The following is a 15,734-nucleotide window of genomic DNA, read 5'->3' on the forward strand; positions in this document are numbered from 1 at the left end:
CACTAAAAGCTCTTTATTGAGGAGTAAGAAAACTGAACACAGCTGTCTCTGTTCTAGTTGGCAGCCAAAGTCTGGTCGATGAAGGATCTGAGCTTGGAGACGCGGGCGTAGACTCCGGGCATGGAGGGGGAGCAGGTTCCACTGCCCCAGGACACAATACCCACCAGGGTCCAGGCCCCATCCTTCTGACAGACCAGGGGGCCACCGGAGTCACCCTGGAACAGATGCAGAGAGTCAGGGTCTGATGCCACACACTGAAGCTCAGCTAGCAAACATCCTCCCAGTGACATACAGGAGTTTTTTCTTTGCTATGATTTCTTTTTATTACTACAGCCATTGCATTAACAACTAACTTTAAGATCTTTACTGTGAATCCAAGGCAGAATATCATTACTGAAATAATGTAGCAGAACCAGGCCAGCAGACCACCATGCAGGTTCAGAAAGTGAGCATTAATAATGTAGAAGTCCAGTAGTGTGGGAGGCTATGGAGCTGTGCTGTGGGCTGTATGAGAGATGAGGGCTGCAGCTGGAGATGGGGACTGTTACCATGCAGGAGGAGGCTCCATCAGCCCCAGCGCAGATCATGAGGTCGGTGATCTTGGTGCCCCAGTACTGCTTGCACTGCGTGTTGGTCAGGAGGGGCAGGGATGCCTGCTGCAACAGGGCAGGGGTGTCCGCAGCTGGAACGAGAAGTGGAGTGGTTAGTGCAGGGAGGAGCTGCTCCAGTTGCACACTGCATTACTGTGATGCAGACCGACTGCAAATTTTTGTATTTTAGTGTATAGTGTTTTGTTGAAACCTTCTTTAATTACAGAGAACCGAGCAGAAAATAACCCCCTGGTAATATTAGAAAGACATAACTCCATGCAGTGTCCTAACCCTGCACTGTCCTGCTCTGCTTGTTGAAAAGTACTGTACCGGTCACAGAGTTTCTGCCTGTAGCAGGCTCAGGGGTCCTTGGCAATACAGTGATCACAGATACGCTCAGGTCTGGGGGGAGGGCTGAGGTGTGCTGGGGTCTGGAGGTCCAGGCCGATGATGTTACCATTGTGCTTTGTCAGGCCCCAGCCAGTGGTCACACACATCATGCCCCCTGGGAAGTCGTCTGAGGCCTCACTCACGCACACGGGAGACACACGAACGCCCAGCCTGGCAGGGGTAGCCAGCCTGATCAGAGTGATGTCGTTGTTGATGGTAAAGGGGTTGTACTTGGGGTTCTTGAACACCTGGGACAGACAAAAGAGCAGACCCAGAGCTGGGTAACTGGGGCCACACATTCTGAGTTGCCTTTTTTAAGTGCTGAAGCTCGTCATTCAGAGTGTCAATGGCACAAACTGGCACAGCTTCTATTCATCATTCTAATTCATTCCTTCGTGCAGCATTCATCATTCAAAATCTCACAATTAAAAAATAATTAGCATCCAAAATCATGTAATAAAAATCACTTTTCTTCCCATTAATGACATATTCATATACATCAAATGTCTTCTAACTGGATTTCTAGAGGCTTGTCCACAGTGACTGAGGGGTATGGATACACAGACTTGAAACTCTGTCAGGCACTGATAAGTCAATCCAGAGAGGAACTTCACCACCCAGAGTGAAACCAGGATGTGATTCAAGAGAAATCTCAGAGGAAGACAGCTTGGGTCTGAAATCAAGTATCATTTTCATACATAGAGAGTTATTGGAATCAGGCACCAGCCGCCATCCATACTGTTGAAGCAGATCCCCTGGAATCTGTCTAGAAAGGTCAATACAAGATCCTTGAATCCATATCCTACAGTACCAGCAGTCTAATTAGCAAGATGGGCTACATGTGCTCTGCTGGTAAGAGTAAGAGCTGTCTTGACAGAACCGTGGTCAGTGAATGGCCCTTCCAGGTCAGCCCAATGCGTCAGCTCTGCTCACCTGGCCAACTCTGATGACCTGGATATCCTCAGCAGGCGATGCGCGGTCGTGCTCCCCCAGGACAACAAGGTGGGAGGTCCTGTAGCAGACACATGGATTAATCACAGAGAGCTTCTGCTGTCATGATCACAGGGGTTATTCACAGGGGTTCACACAGTTATTCACAGATCACAGGGGTTATTGGGTCTGGAATCAACTGCTGATGGAAGGGGGTGACGTGGTGATCTACGCAAAAATACCATGTCAACACAAGGCACAGGGCCTTGTTGTGTTGTGTACTTTACTGTATTCAAAATGAACAGACAGGACCAATACTGTACCATACTGGATAGGTACTGTAGAATAAGAGGGTTTTTAATAGTCTACCAACTGACACAGGTATGAAGCCTTTGAAAACAGACCTAAATCAAGTGTGTTTCTTGGTAGAAGAATGGAGCTGTGGTCAGGGCTTCCCAGCCTGTGTGCTCAGACTGGAGACATGCTGCACTGACCCAGGACCTAGGGCCCAGGGTGTGAACTGGTCTGGCCGGTCTCACCTCACTCCGCAGTGGGCTGCTGTCACTACCCAGTCCTGGCTGATCAGAGAGCCACCGCAAAAGTGGAAGCCAGTGGAGTCCTGAAACACCCATTTATATTTACTTGGTTTTGCTTTAATGCATACCGTGAAATTAAAAAAAAGGACTAAACTTTCACTTTTTCCATTCTAAAACTCTCATTCTTAGAAGAAATTCAATACAGAAACAACATTCTGGCTGCAGATCATGAGAAAGTGCAGGAAGGAGGAATGGAAGAGCTCTTGCCTGCAGAGACACCTGCCAGGGCCAGGAGCCGGGGATGGCCTCCTCGCCGTTGACGATCCTGGAGTAGCCGCTCACGACTGGCGGGATGGCTGGGGTCCCGCAGCCTGGGGCGCGAGCGGACAATGCACAGACATTACAAGGAAGGAGCAGCATGAAGCATGTTCACCATTTTATTTCTAGATTACAGCACATACTGTAGTTCCATAATAGACGAGAAACCAAATAATCTGTAATCTGGTCATAAATGATCTTTCAAAATGAGGAAATTACATTTTTCTTTACAATAACCAACATCCTTCAGCTATCATTTTTAAAATTAGTGTCATTATACTGAATAGTTCATCTTGGCATCTCGGCCCTCTCGACTGGAAGCCCACCCCAGCAGAGCAGCTCTCTCAGTGGGAGACCCTGGAGAGTATCGAGCTCTGAGCAGCAGCGCTGGTGTCTGAGGAGAAGCAGCATCACGGTAATACCATCTCTTACCATAGGCAGCGCCGACAAAGGCCAGGCAGGAGAGGATCCACAAGAAAGCCATGTTTCCAGTTTGTTGTGACCAGTGGACCAGCGCAGGGTTTTATATACACTGATCAGGCAAGGAAATTAGCTTATCTTATCAGCTGTGTTTGAAGAACTTGGTGTTGCAAGGATTCAGGTAACATTTTCACACAGTATTGCCCCAAAGGCCTTGGAAAGAGTCACGTTTCCCCTTGATGTTCCCCGAATACATACGCAGATACTGAATTTTATTTCTAGCTGGATATGCCAAAATGTAAAATAAAATGAAAATACATTATGGGTTAAGTTAATGACTTGTATTTATATGAAAAATGAACATTTATTTTCCCTAATAAATAAATAAGTAAAATTATAGTATAGTAAGTATAGTAAGTAAACTTATTTACTAATAAATACGTAAATAAATCTGTCTTCTGTACAGTACACTGCCGAGAAGAAGAATGCCTGGTACATAAGACACTGTAATTTCCATGCAGGGAAGACTGCTCTGTAGCCACTGTGTGGCCGGGACCCCTGAGCTGTGGGCCTGTGTTGTGGGGTTCTGTAGGCAAAGAACAAGGAGTGCCAGAAAGCTTTGCTGTCATTGCACTGGGTGCCACAGAGTGCTGTCTTCACTATAAACAGTGGCAGGTCTCTTGTGGGCCCAGAATTAGGATCAGGGTTTTAACATCTGTCTCAAGACACATTAGAATACACTCAGCACAGAAGTGAAGCCTGCAGATCCCAGGTTCTTAAGTGGTTGGTTGGTGTATCTGAGTTTTGTGCTGCTGGGGTGGTGACAGCTTACTGTGTATCAAATAAAACTCTGCAGTTCAACACTGTGAGGAGCCCTGACTGCTGGGAGGCTGCAGGTGTCTGTTTGTGAGCACAGCTGTCAGAGCCGCAGCTCCGGAACAGGTCTCTCACTACTCGGTTTCACAGTTCTCCTCCCACAGGACACCCCTCAACCTCTGCTGCAATCATTCAAGATGAAAACTTGATATAGCAGATATGTAATTTAAAATATGAAATCTTTTTTTCAAATACATTGTTTTCACAAAGAAAAACGAGTCTGGATAAAAATACACTGTAAAATCACTGAATCCCCTTCACAGTGGCCTTCCAGACCTGATGGTTTCAAAGGGGGATGAACTGTCAATGAGGAAAGTCAATGTGCGCTTGTACAGAAAACACCCAGTTACACTGTACTGTGAAATGTACAGGGCCAAGCTTATATAATTCAGCGTTTAAATCACAGCAGAACAAATCTTCTGAAGACATCTCTCTGTCACCACTCATAAACTCCTGACAATAAAATTAGGAAGAACAGTGACTCCTTTTAAAATGCAGTTGAAAGGGAATCATTATAAAATAGTTTTTTTCTGTGGTCATTTGTACTGTGTTGAAGATTCAGCTGCTCATTTCACTGCAGACGCCCAGGGCGATGGACTTCTGCAGTGAAAGCTGCTTTGTTGGAGGCCAGTTTACTGTGACCTTGTTCTCATGTGAAACGCCTGCATGCTGAAAACTGATAGGAGATACTTGGAAAAATTCTCTGAAACTCTCCTCAATTTATAGTTGCAAACAGACTGCTGGCCTTCCCAGGCTATCTCTGTGTTTGTTCAGTGAAGAACTTTACTGCCCTCCAGAGCCTTTCATTTTAGGGGAACAACATTCAGAGTCTGAATTTTCTTTATGGGAAATATAGGAAAACTACATTTAAGTTCACTTTCATTCTTTTAGGTTTCTAATGCAGAAAACAAGTTCTCAGGCTGCAGCCACACAGAGTGAATGAGCTGTGAAGGGATACAGTATTTCCATACATCTCTCAGATGCCATGTTCAGTTCTGGACCATGTATCCTTCGGTATACATGTCTGCACAGTTTGTTCATGCCTGTGATTGGTGGTCTCTAGGCGCTCTGGTTTCCTCAACGACTGGAAGGACTGGTGTCTCGTAACTGTCCCTGAGAGTGAGAGTATGAGCTGTTAGCTCTGGAGAGCAAGCTGTCCCTGAACTCGTCTGTGTTTCACAAGCACAAGCTTCCAGCTGTTCCTGAGGGGAAACCTGCCACCCTGCTCAGGGGTTAAAGACTGGGCATAGCAGGTGAGTTCTGGGTTGAGAATGTATCGCTGAGCTGCACAGCGGTGATCCTGTACTGACAGGTGCAGTAAAGTCAGGTAGGCTGTGGTTTATGAGGGACTGAGCTTATAGGACAGTCAAGACAGGAAGTGAGATTGGTCATTTTGCATCTCCTTTATTATGAATCAAATTCAATCTGCAACAAAATATAATTCTAATTATAGTCATAACATTTCTACAGAAGTCTAAAGATATACATGTTATCCTGCTGTTGCCCCGAGGTGGCTGGGATATGTACAGAGGCGGGCGGGGTCACTGGTGGCGCCCGTGCGGGCAGGCCTTGCTGACCCGGCGGCAGTAGCAGATGGCGTTGAAGAACCGGCAGTAGCAGGTGTCGCAGGGGTCGCAGCAGGGCAGCTGGTGGCCCAGGCAGGACTCCTGGTGTCGGACGCAGCGGCGTGGAGAGCGCACCGCGCGGCTCTGCAGCTCCACTGCCTCGGACACGGCCTGGCCAGAGGAGGGACAGGGCGTCACAGGAAAGCTGAAACTCAGAACTGCGCAGCTGCGTAGAGGTGCTCTTCACTCACAGGCACAAAACAAGTAGTGTTCATTCAGAGGATTCGGCCATTCTGCCACAGTGCACAGCCCAGTCTGACACTTTAGCTTTGCATTATTATTAGATTGTTAGAATATGGTGGCCTGGTGGAACAGTAGTTAACTTTTCTGCCTCACAGCACTCTGGACCTGGGTTCAATTAAAAACCTCAGGTACTAACTGTGTGGAGTCTGTATGTCCCCCCTGTGTTTCCATGGTGCATCAGGTGCTCTGATTTCCTCCCACAGTCCAAGGAAATTTTTTTTTGCTTTTCGGAAAACCAGTCCTAAGTGTGCATGTATCTGTGTCTCTGTGCGCCCTGCGATCAACTGGCTTCTTGCACAGGGTGTATCCTGCCTTGCACCTGCCTGGCTCCTCCTTACCTTTAACCCTTAATGGATAAAACAGTTAGGAATTACATGGATTGATTATTAGAATTGCTGTCATTAGGAAAAGGAACCATCTAAAAACATATGCACATATTATATTATATAATATATAATATAAATATATAATATAATATATCAGGTGGGTAGCTGCGTCAGCACGCGTAGGCTGCAAAGGAACAACTAATAGGTTTATTCCATGCTGAAAAGAGAAGAAAGAAAACACAACGTTTCGGCCGTGGAGCCTTCTTCTCTTTTCAGCATGGAATAAACCTATTACTTGTTCTAATCTAATATGTCATGTATCATATATAATATGTACATATTATAAGAAGGAGGTAATGATATATTAAATTTTGTTGATTGAACCTGCCACCCCAGTTTCCAGGTGTGAGGTTTACCTGCCCGAGGTGAGTTCATCACCTGGGGGCAGGGGCCCGGGGTTTAATGTCTATTCATCCCTCCGTTGTCAGAAAACTGCTTTTCCTGATGAGGGTCACATCAGGCTGGAGTCTATTACAGGTGTCAGAGATGGGCTTGAAAGCCCATGACCGCTCTTCACTGGCATGGGACACCAGTCCATTGCGAGGCTGAGGCGGAAGGGACAGGTGAGAACAGCCATCAGACCTCACCTGTTTCCTACCTGATCACGGAGAGAGCATGCAAACTCCACATGGACAGACACTCAAGGCCAGAATCAAACACAGGCTCCTGGATATGTGTGACATGAGCCCTAATTTCCATGCATCCTTGCTGGCCAGTTTTATAAACATGCAAACATTAATTTACTTCAGGAATAAAACATTCCTAACACTATGCAGGAGTTGCCAGTGACAGTAGGGTGCTGTCAGCGCCTCACCTCCTCATCAAACAGCCCAATGTTCTCCACTAACATCGCCTCCTCAGATTCTGTGGACAGACGATCAGGGTCCATCTTGGAGAGGGACCTATCACCTGGAAATGACACCATAGTTCAGGCACTGCTATACCGCATATTAATAAATAAGAAAAGAATACTATGACCCTGATATGTACTGTATGTGTTGTACAGCATTGCAGGAGATCAATTGTACCACCCCTGGAAAATACAGTAGCAATGCCACTGGGAAGTTCCAGAATGTACCTATTATTGTGTGAAAAGCCCAAAATATACAAATCTGCGAAAACGCAGAAGTGAGATTTATACTGCATCTCTTTATGATTTGTAATTACAGTATATCCACAGCTTAATCCAGAGGGAGGCACTGTGCAGTACTGTGCAGTATAGGCAAGGACCACAGAGTTTATGCATGTATAATTAGCTCTACCAGAAACTTCTCTCATAAAAAAATCTAATTTCAAAGCTCAGATATCAGAAAAGTTTGAGTCTTTTAGTGTCAATGAACTAATGTTTATCTATTGCTTATTTTTTCAAGAAGAAACTTGATTGTGGATAAAATGTTCAACTTCCAATTACTACACTTAGATACAAGTATCAAGGATGCATGTAATGATGACTATTAATAAATAGCCTACAGTATATAGAGATCTCTGTATTCTTTTTAGATCAAGTGACTCTGTACAAAGTGTCTCGTAAACAAGAAAGTCACAACATAGGATTTAACAGATGTGACTAAAATCATCGACAAAAAACAAAAAACAAAACCCTTGGCTTTGTAAATTTTGGGATTATCAGGAAACATAAAGATGCCAGAACGTATTTGTAGAATACAGCAATAGGTGGGTTTTTATAGTTCAGTTTGGAGCAGTCTACATTCGAACCATGCAACATGTTTAATTTCATTGTCACATAAGAAAGCATCACGCAGTTAGTTTTCTCCATAATTAAATAATTCACAAGCACCACAGTACGACCCCAGATTGCCACTGCTCCATGTAACCACACCAGCGCGATGAGAGTGGCAGGCTGTGCTTATTCCTTGTTGTGGCCAGGCTGTCTGGGGGGGAGGACTGACCTGTCAGAGACAACGCCCTCGCTGGTCTGGGAAGGCTGGGCCAGGCATGCCTCCCTGTTCCACTGGCAGAGGCACCGTGCTCCTCCACACGGGCACCACCCTGGGCAGTCCCTGCAGCCACCTGGATCCCCAGAAGGACCCACCAGCACAGCAGCAGTGAGCTCCACATGGTGGCGCTGTGACTCCTCACAACAGAAAGCAGCTCCAGTCTCACACAGGCTTTCAGTGACGGACTAACCCACACCAGTCTGCAAGGAGGACAGGCCTTCTTATTGGGAACCTTACGCATCTTGAAAGCTGAAGTCATTAAGTTTAATTTTAGCCTTTATAAAAAACTATATGATGGTTTTTTTTATGTTCAGTAATATTGCATGAGAACTTAAACATATTTAAAATTCACCCATCCATTTTCTAACCACTTCATCACTTCAGGGTCACAGGGGAGCCAGAGCCTGTCCCAGCAAGCAACGGGTACAAGGTGGGATACACCCTAGATGGGATGCCAGTTTGTCCCAGACACAGTATAAATCAAACAAACAATGCTTAATATTCCACATTACATTGTAAGCTACATTGCATATGAATAGATGACTTATTAATGTTTAAATTCCAGTGTCCCTCAGAATTCCCACTGTGCCAATGGGAAGCAGCCTGTTAAATCCCTCTACCAAAGGATGATGGGAAGGTTGTGTGTACTCCAATACAGAAAACAAAATGACATGTCAAGTATATTTATTAATATCTACTTTTGCTGTTAACTTAATTTCACCTGAACTGATGAAGTGTTTAAATTGAACCCAGTACAGCGGATATTGAATGATGAGAAAATGACAGCTTGTCTAAAACTGTCTTTCTGCTCGCAGTAGAGTTTTGGAATTAATGCCAACTCTGCAATAGGAGAACTGAGGAAACGTACTTCAGCACTGAAAACAGAAAGAGGCCCCAGCCTGTTCCTGCAGGTCTGTGCTGGTGTTGCTGCTGATGAGAAGTGCAACAGAATGATTCCTGGACAAGGTCAGAGTTTCATCTCAAACAGCTGGTTTCACTGGTCGGCGATGAAACACACTGTTGGTGCACTATTTTCTTCTAAAGTGTACACAAAATAAGAATAAAGTTCCAAACTCAAAAAAGTGTTTAGAATGTTTTTACAGCATTTTGGCATATTTATTTTTATTTTTAATCAATTTATCATTTTCCAGATAGATTTTGATATACAGCAAATATGGATGTCAAAGCGCTAAAGTTGTATGCTGCATAATTTGAAAAGAAAAAGCGGTATGTTACCTTATGCTTTTAAGTACAACCAAACAATATGTAATATTAGCAGGTTTTCCATGGTTATTATAAATCTATATTTATATAATCCCTTATACTACAATAATTTAAAGACTTCGGGTATAAATAGTGCACACGTCATAAACAGGATCTAACAGGACAAGAATAGCATGTCTTTCTTTTATGGTCTTTGGCTTCAACTGCTTAGGAACTCTCCAAAATATTTAAAAAAAAGATTTGAGAATGGTATTAGAATTGATAGCATGTGAATTAAAGTTAAACAATTAAAACACAAATTAATCTAAATAACTTTCCCAAACTGAGATTTTAAACATCACAATCTAAACTAAACATTCTATAAGGCATGAAAAAGATCCTCATCCTCATTTGTAAGATTTGTGTTGCATCCGATGGAAAAATACCCAACAAGCTTGAATAAACATTATCAAGACAGCTTTCTTTCAGTGAAAAAAATTGAAAATATCTGTTTGAAAGGATTATCAGACATTTTAAGAAATATTTTAACGTTCAGGCACGCAGAGACTCACCTGTTGCCTCTGCAGTATATGTGTTATGGTGGTGGGCACACGGGTGCCTTTTAGAAATCAAGTATGTTTAACAGGAGGATTCAAAATTGAACCTAGATCGCATGGAGCAAGCGATATCCCACAGAGTGCATATCCTACAGCGTGCACATCCCACCGCATGCATATCCCACAAGACAAAAATTTCAACTTACCAAACCTGCAGCCCCACTGCCTTGACCGAGTGGGATTCTTCTGACACAGTGACCCTTGGGTTCTGCTTTATACGGGTCTGCAGAAGTGGAAAGCAATGGACACATGATCAGGACAAGTGGGTGGGAGGTGTGGTTTCAATTTTCTTCTATATTGGCTTATCCATTCACATACAAACACAGCTTACATGTCTTCTCCCCAGAGAGACACGGCGTTCACCTGTTTATGTGCTCTAATCAAGAGAAAGGTCAGAAAATTGCTTAGAAAAATAATAAAGCCAAAACTGCACAAACAACTCAATATCCATATAGAACATTTTGATTAAATTATGTTTAATCTTGTTATGCACTTTGTAGTAGTACGGCTTCTACCATGAATCTGTGTACGAGGTGCATAGGGTGACCTACAAGGGCAATGTGATGGTGATTTCCAGAAATCCTGTGATAACTTACAGGATATAATCCTGACTTTTCTGATAATGAATGGGTGTGTTATAAGATTGCCTTCATCAATGCTTAAGACAGTCATTTAATGAAGTGCCTTTCCTTTTTTATAAAAAAAAGCTCAGTTATAAAACCCAAATTGTGAAGAAGACAGCTTTCCTACCTGATTAGAGAGTGTTAAGATCGATTCAAGAAATGACTATGACACCCAGACTGAATAATATACATTTGTTTTACATGCAAAGTTTAATTTAAAAAAATGTTTCAGCTTTCATCTCATTTCAACTCAGCCTCTTCAAGGTACATAGAGAAAATGATTTAGAGAATGGTCCCATTGTTGCATTGTAGGTATTTTAAGGTTAGCAAAGGGACTGTGATTCCATGCTGTGTAATTTACTTTTGAAGTAAAGCAATAAGGCAGTGCTAGAGGCTTTTCTTTTACAGTTATTCCTCAATGTTTTTTCTGTCAGAACCCATCTTTAATATGAGCTTGTTTGTTGCTTTGCTCTGGGTCATGGTGCTGTCACATGGCAGTAGCTGCTTCTTCAAAACCATAAACAATTCACAATCCTCATGTCTGTGCCACTGACTTGCTTTTCATTCCCAAGCCTGGCTTCACTGGAAGCCCGTAGGACTCTTTAGAAAGACCTGCCTCCTGCTGGCATCATTTACAATTTCATTCTAATAATACATATAGCTAAAACTCAATAACACATTAACAGTGAGATCAGAAAGAGTCAGGTTGATTTCAAAGAGCTGCAGGCCTTAAGGCAGATGTGGCAGTGCTGTTTTCTTTTGGTGACAGAGGCAAGCAGAGACAACACAGAAGTGTCTCTTCAGTCTTTGTACAGCTCTCTGCCCTTTGTGCTTACTTCCCACTCTGTCCACTCTGTGTCAGCTCCACTCTGTGTCAGAGTGCATGTGGTAGTGTCCTGCTTGTGGGACAGAGCACTGCTCCATCCTCCAAACCTTCTGGGTCACAATGGAGACAGATTCCCTATGCAGTAATACCCTTCTCCAAAGAGACAGGACTTCACTCCTCCTTACTGTGTCAAAGACTTCCCAGAAAAATTTTAGAAAAGAAGAAACCTGTCAGGCATGTGTCAGTTATAACACATTAGTACTTAACACACCACGGACACCCCATATAATGTAATAACTGAATAAGCACCTGGTACTTCTTGTCAGTAATAAATAGCTAATAACTAATACTGTACATACCCTTCACATCCCACCAAAAAGGTGAGTATTAAACATGTAAAATGACTTACTCTGTTTTGGTAATAAAGTATATGTGTTTGACAGGTAATCTTATTGTGCATGTTACCAATTTTCCTAATTGGAATTATTTTGCAAATAATTCCAAATTTCCCTTAAAAGAACACCCATATATTCTTACATGAAACATTACAATCAGAATAACATTTTTTTTAAAGCAGTATTCCCTTGAAAGGATCTGCACTGTGTTTAGATACATGTGAACAAACCTGGGCATTGACAGATTTAGCAGCCCAGTTAACATTTCTTTTAATTTTTTCCATGTATTTTTCACTAGAAGATCATATGTCCTTTACTACCTAATTCAATTTTAAAAGTTAAAAAGAGCTTCAACTGAAAAGGGATGGGACTGAGCTTTTAAGACTCGATGACTCAGTTCTTAGATCCTGCCATACAAACAACAATCTGACTGAATAATTGCTTCTCTGCTGAAGCCTTGATTAGATCGGCCAGCCTCTGAAGGACCTATTACAGAAGGAATTTCTTGTTAGATTGTCTTTTGAGTGGGAGCTACATTCATGGTTAACATCTTATTTTCATTGTGTAAAATAGCAGGAGGAACGTACGAAAAACAAATGAAGACATTCCCCATGTATACCTTCTTTTTGAAAGTTTAATATGTGTTTCCTTGTATTACTTCCCAGTTCAGATGTTAAGATTTATTATGCAGATACATGTTCTCATTTCTGTTGCTGTTGTGTATATTTCTCATGTCACTTCATATGTAAAAAACAAATGTCATATGTGTTTCCCATTTAAATTAAATTTGATTGCTAGTTTATTTTTAACGGTCAGTGTTTGTCAGCTTCTCTTTCATCAGGAGGAAAATATTTCAGCTCTTCTTTTGTAGTTCTGTCTTCCTCAGACACTGCTTACGTAAGAACAGAAGGTTGAAAATGAGAGGTGCCGTTCAGCTCATCTTGCATATTTGGTGTTTCCATAGCTAATTGATCTGAGGATCTGAATCAACTCATAGTAATCAAGGTATCTACAGTATCATATCAACATGGTTGATTGTTTGTGCCAAAATCCCACAACCTTTTGTGTAAACAAATGCTGCCTGGTTTCAACTTTGTCAGCACCAGTTGTCCTGATGTGCTAATTGCGTTTGAGCAGTTGTAGAGAAATAAAAAAGACTTGGTTAACTTCTCTAGATCAGTGTAGGATTACATGAACTCGTTCATTGTAATATCCTCTTTAAATACCTGCCTTAGAACAGCCCTCAAGCATTTCACTTCGACTTGTGAAACAAATGGAACATTCTGGAAGTCTCCCAACAGTCCGACTACACCAGAACAAACTGCCTTAGGAACAGGGTGCAAAGGAACCCAAAATGTTGCTTTGGTCTGGTGCTGTGTGCTTTCACAGGGAATACACTGTCAGGCAGAATATACTTTCACCGGGAATATGTTTTCAGAGGTAGTTCTGGAGTATCATGATCTGGTCCTTTGTGTCTGAACCAATGTAAGAGGATAAGATGAGATGAGATCCCTTTATTAGCCATATACATTTTCTTGTATTAAGAATTTGCCTTTTTGCATACCCCAACTTGTTCTCCATGAAACACACTGCCAGGGAGAGAAGCTTGGGATCAGAGCACAGGGTCATTTAGACAGCACCACTGGAGCAGTTGGGGTGAAGGGCCTTGCTCAGGGGCCCAGTGGAGTAGGATTCCTCTGCCGGCCACGGGATACAAACCAGCAACCTTCCAGCCACAGGCGCAGATCCTTAGCCACAGAGCCACTGCTCTGCTCATATTTTGCTTTATTTTTTCCTTAAACATTTATTGTAATTCCTTAAACATCAGACATTTACTGAAGTTTTAATGATTTCTAATGGCAAAAATAATATAAACAGGCTTGCAGATGAGATGTGTAGTTTTTGGGACTGACAGGGGTGTCGATGTTACAATATGTGCAGGGATCTAAACTGCTGCAGTTCCTCCACTTCTCATATGCCTGTTATACACAAGGGCCTTTAGAAAAAGACAACCTGTTCAAATTAAGCCATAGAAAATTCCCAGAATAGCTTTCTTTATAGTGGCAAAATTAACAAAGAAAAACAGCAGCCAAAGAGGTAGTGTGTGATCCTAAATGTAAAAATAAGCCACCTGCATGTTCAATTTACTGCTCATTTGAAGTAATGGAACATTTTAAACAGCCTGTGATTAAAAACCCATTTTATCTGAATAAAGGTAATATTAAATTATTTTGCTAATGTGCTGCTTAGAGAAGGCAGAAATCAGGGAATATTGCAAGTGATGAGTACTGATATACCTCTGAAAGAGGCCACGTCTCAGTATTACTGTGGTTGTGTTGTATAAAGGAAATTACCGCTTCACAGAACACCAGCCTGAAAAAAATGTCACAGTAATTTGTAACATTTTTCAAAGCAAGGAAATGACAGGATGTTTTTTGTTTTTTCTGATGATACTTTTAAGAGAAATATTCCAGCTGTAGTTAAAACAAATCTGCAATAAAATATGTTTTTGATTAATTGCAGTGGGTGTGAGCAAGGGATGTGTGGAAGGGAACAGTGAGACACTGGACTGGGGAAGTTATATGGGTACACTAGGCTAGGCAGTCCCATACATAAGAACACAAGTACAATGACACTCACAGTGCATGCAGGGGGCTTCACAGTCTTTTGGCACAGTACAAAAAGTACAAAAGTAATTGAAACCCCTCACTCCATTCACAGCCTTTCTATACTAATCACATTATAATATCACCAATAATATATCATACTGTGTATTTTAACTAACCGGTTATTACCTGGAGTGTATTATGTATTTAAAAAGGAACAAGTAATAGGTTTATTCTATGCTGAAAAGAGAAGAAAGAAAACACAACGTTTTGACCGTGGAGCCTCAGGTGAGCTCAACGTTGTGTTTTCTTTCTTTATTAAGCATGGAATAAGCCTATTACTTGTTCCTATGCTATCCACGTGTATTTACAATGCATGGAAGCCCTAGCCTAGTGGTGAATCTGTGCAATTGCAGCCCTTTCCTTGGAGGGACAGCCCCAGGATGCAAACGTGCACAAACTGCTCAAGTGGTGCTGTTCTGCAGAAATAAAGACTTTACTTGAGAGAATGGGAGTTTACAGTCCTGTTCCTGAAAGGAGGTACTCTTCACATCCTGCTTTGCCATCCCCTTGGAGAGACTTTAAAACTCAGCTCTCCTGTGTCTGGTGTCAGAGTTTGAGCCTTTGCAGGGAGAGCATCGCTGCTGTGCACCTCTGTTTAAATGTTCCTCCATGCTACTAGCCCCAGTGTTTTTACTCTACTTTTCACTGTATCTAGAGCTAAGCTAAGTTCTCTTTAACATCCTAAGAACCCACTAATATCTCACATTTGTTGGCATAATAATTATAAGGGAACAAGTAACAGGTTTATTCCATGCTGAAAAGAGAAGAAAGAAAACACAACGTTTCGGCCGTGGAGCCTTCTTCAGGTGTGAAGAAGGCTACCTGAAGCCACCTGAAGAAGGCTCCACAGCCGAAACGTTGTGTTTTCTTTCTTCTCTTTTCAGCATGGAATAAACCATTTACTTGTTCCTTTGCAGCCTACGCATGCTGGCGCAGCTACCCACCTGAAATATTATAATAATTATAAGCAGATGATATAATTATAAAGAATCTGCTGATCTTTGCAGGTGTTTAGTAAAACACTGGCATTAATGTGAAAGTTCATTTCTGATACCCACCACTTTCAAGTAATCTTATATTGGTGACATAACATTATTAAAGAACTATAGTGCCTACAATCAGGATTGTG

General features: G+C 42.3%; 2 protein-coding genes across 2 annotated transcripts; both read right to left on the reverse strand.

The window, feature by feature from the left end:
- LOC148817370 (chymotrypsinogen 2-like) lies at positions 1–3,259 on the reverse strand. Its single transcript, XM_088938796.1, has 7 exons — positions 3,197–3,259; positions 2,714–2,817; positions 2,450–2,529; positions 1,914–1,992; positions 1,048–1,228; positions 549–682; positions 1–215 (listed from the first exon to the last, which is right to left on the reverse strand). The coding sequence occupies exons 1-7, from the start codon at positions 3,246–3,248 to the stop codon at positions 54–56; spliced, it is 792 nt and encodes a 263-aa protein (XP_088794922.1). The 5' UTR covers positions 3,249–3,259; the 3' UTR covers positions 1–53.
- Positions 3,260–5,601: 2,342 nt separating this feature from the next.
- agrp (agouti related neuropeptide) lies at positions 5,602–8,513 on the reverse strand. Its single transcript, XM_088939069.1, has 3 exons — positions 8,225–8,513; positions 7,129–7,223; positions 5,602–5,796 (listed from the first exon to the last, which is right to left on the reverse strand). Exons 1-3 carry the CDS (start codon positions 8,511–8,513, stop codon positions 5,602–5,604), a joined length of 579 nt encoding a protein of 192 aa, XP_088795195.1.
- Between the last annotated feature and the right edge of the window lie 7,221 nt (positions 8,514–15,734).

The sequence above is a fragment of the Atractosteus spatula genome, chromosome 21 (assembly GCF_055471065.1).
Source record: "Atractosteus spatula isolate fAtrSpa1 chromosome 21, fAtrSpa1.hap1, whole genome shotgun sequence".
NCBI classification, from domain to species: Eukaryota; Metazoa; Chordata; class Actinopteri; order Semionotiformes; family Lepisosteidae; genus Atractosteus; species Atractosteus spatula.

Coding starts and splice junctions, on each gene's coding strand:
- LOC148817370 (XM_088938796.1), bottom strand. CDS start 3,248: ATGGCTTTCTTGTGGATCCTCTCCTGCCTGGCCTTTGTCGGCGCTGCC. Junction 2,818..3,196: donor CTTTGTCGGCGCTGCCTATG/GTAAGAGATGGT, acceptor CTCGCGCCCCAG/GCTGCGGGACCCCAGCCATC. Junction 1,993..2,449: donor GCAGCCCACTGCGGAGTGAG/GTGAGACCGGCC, acceptor TGTCTGCTACAG/GACCTCCCACCTTGTTGTCC.
- agrp (XM_088939069.1), bottom strand. CDS start 8,513: ATGCGTAAGGTTCCCAATAAGAAGGCCTGTCCTCCTTGCAGACTGGTG. Junction 7,224..8,224: donor GAGGGCGTTGTCTCTGACAG/GTCAGTCCTCCC, acceptor TGTCATTTCCAG/GTGATAGGTCCCTCTCCAAG. Junction 5,797..7,128: donor TTGGGCTGTTTGATGAGGAG/GTGAGGCGCTGA, acceptor TCCTCTGGCCAG/GCCGTGTCCGAGGCAGTGGA.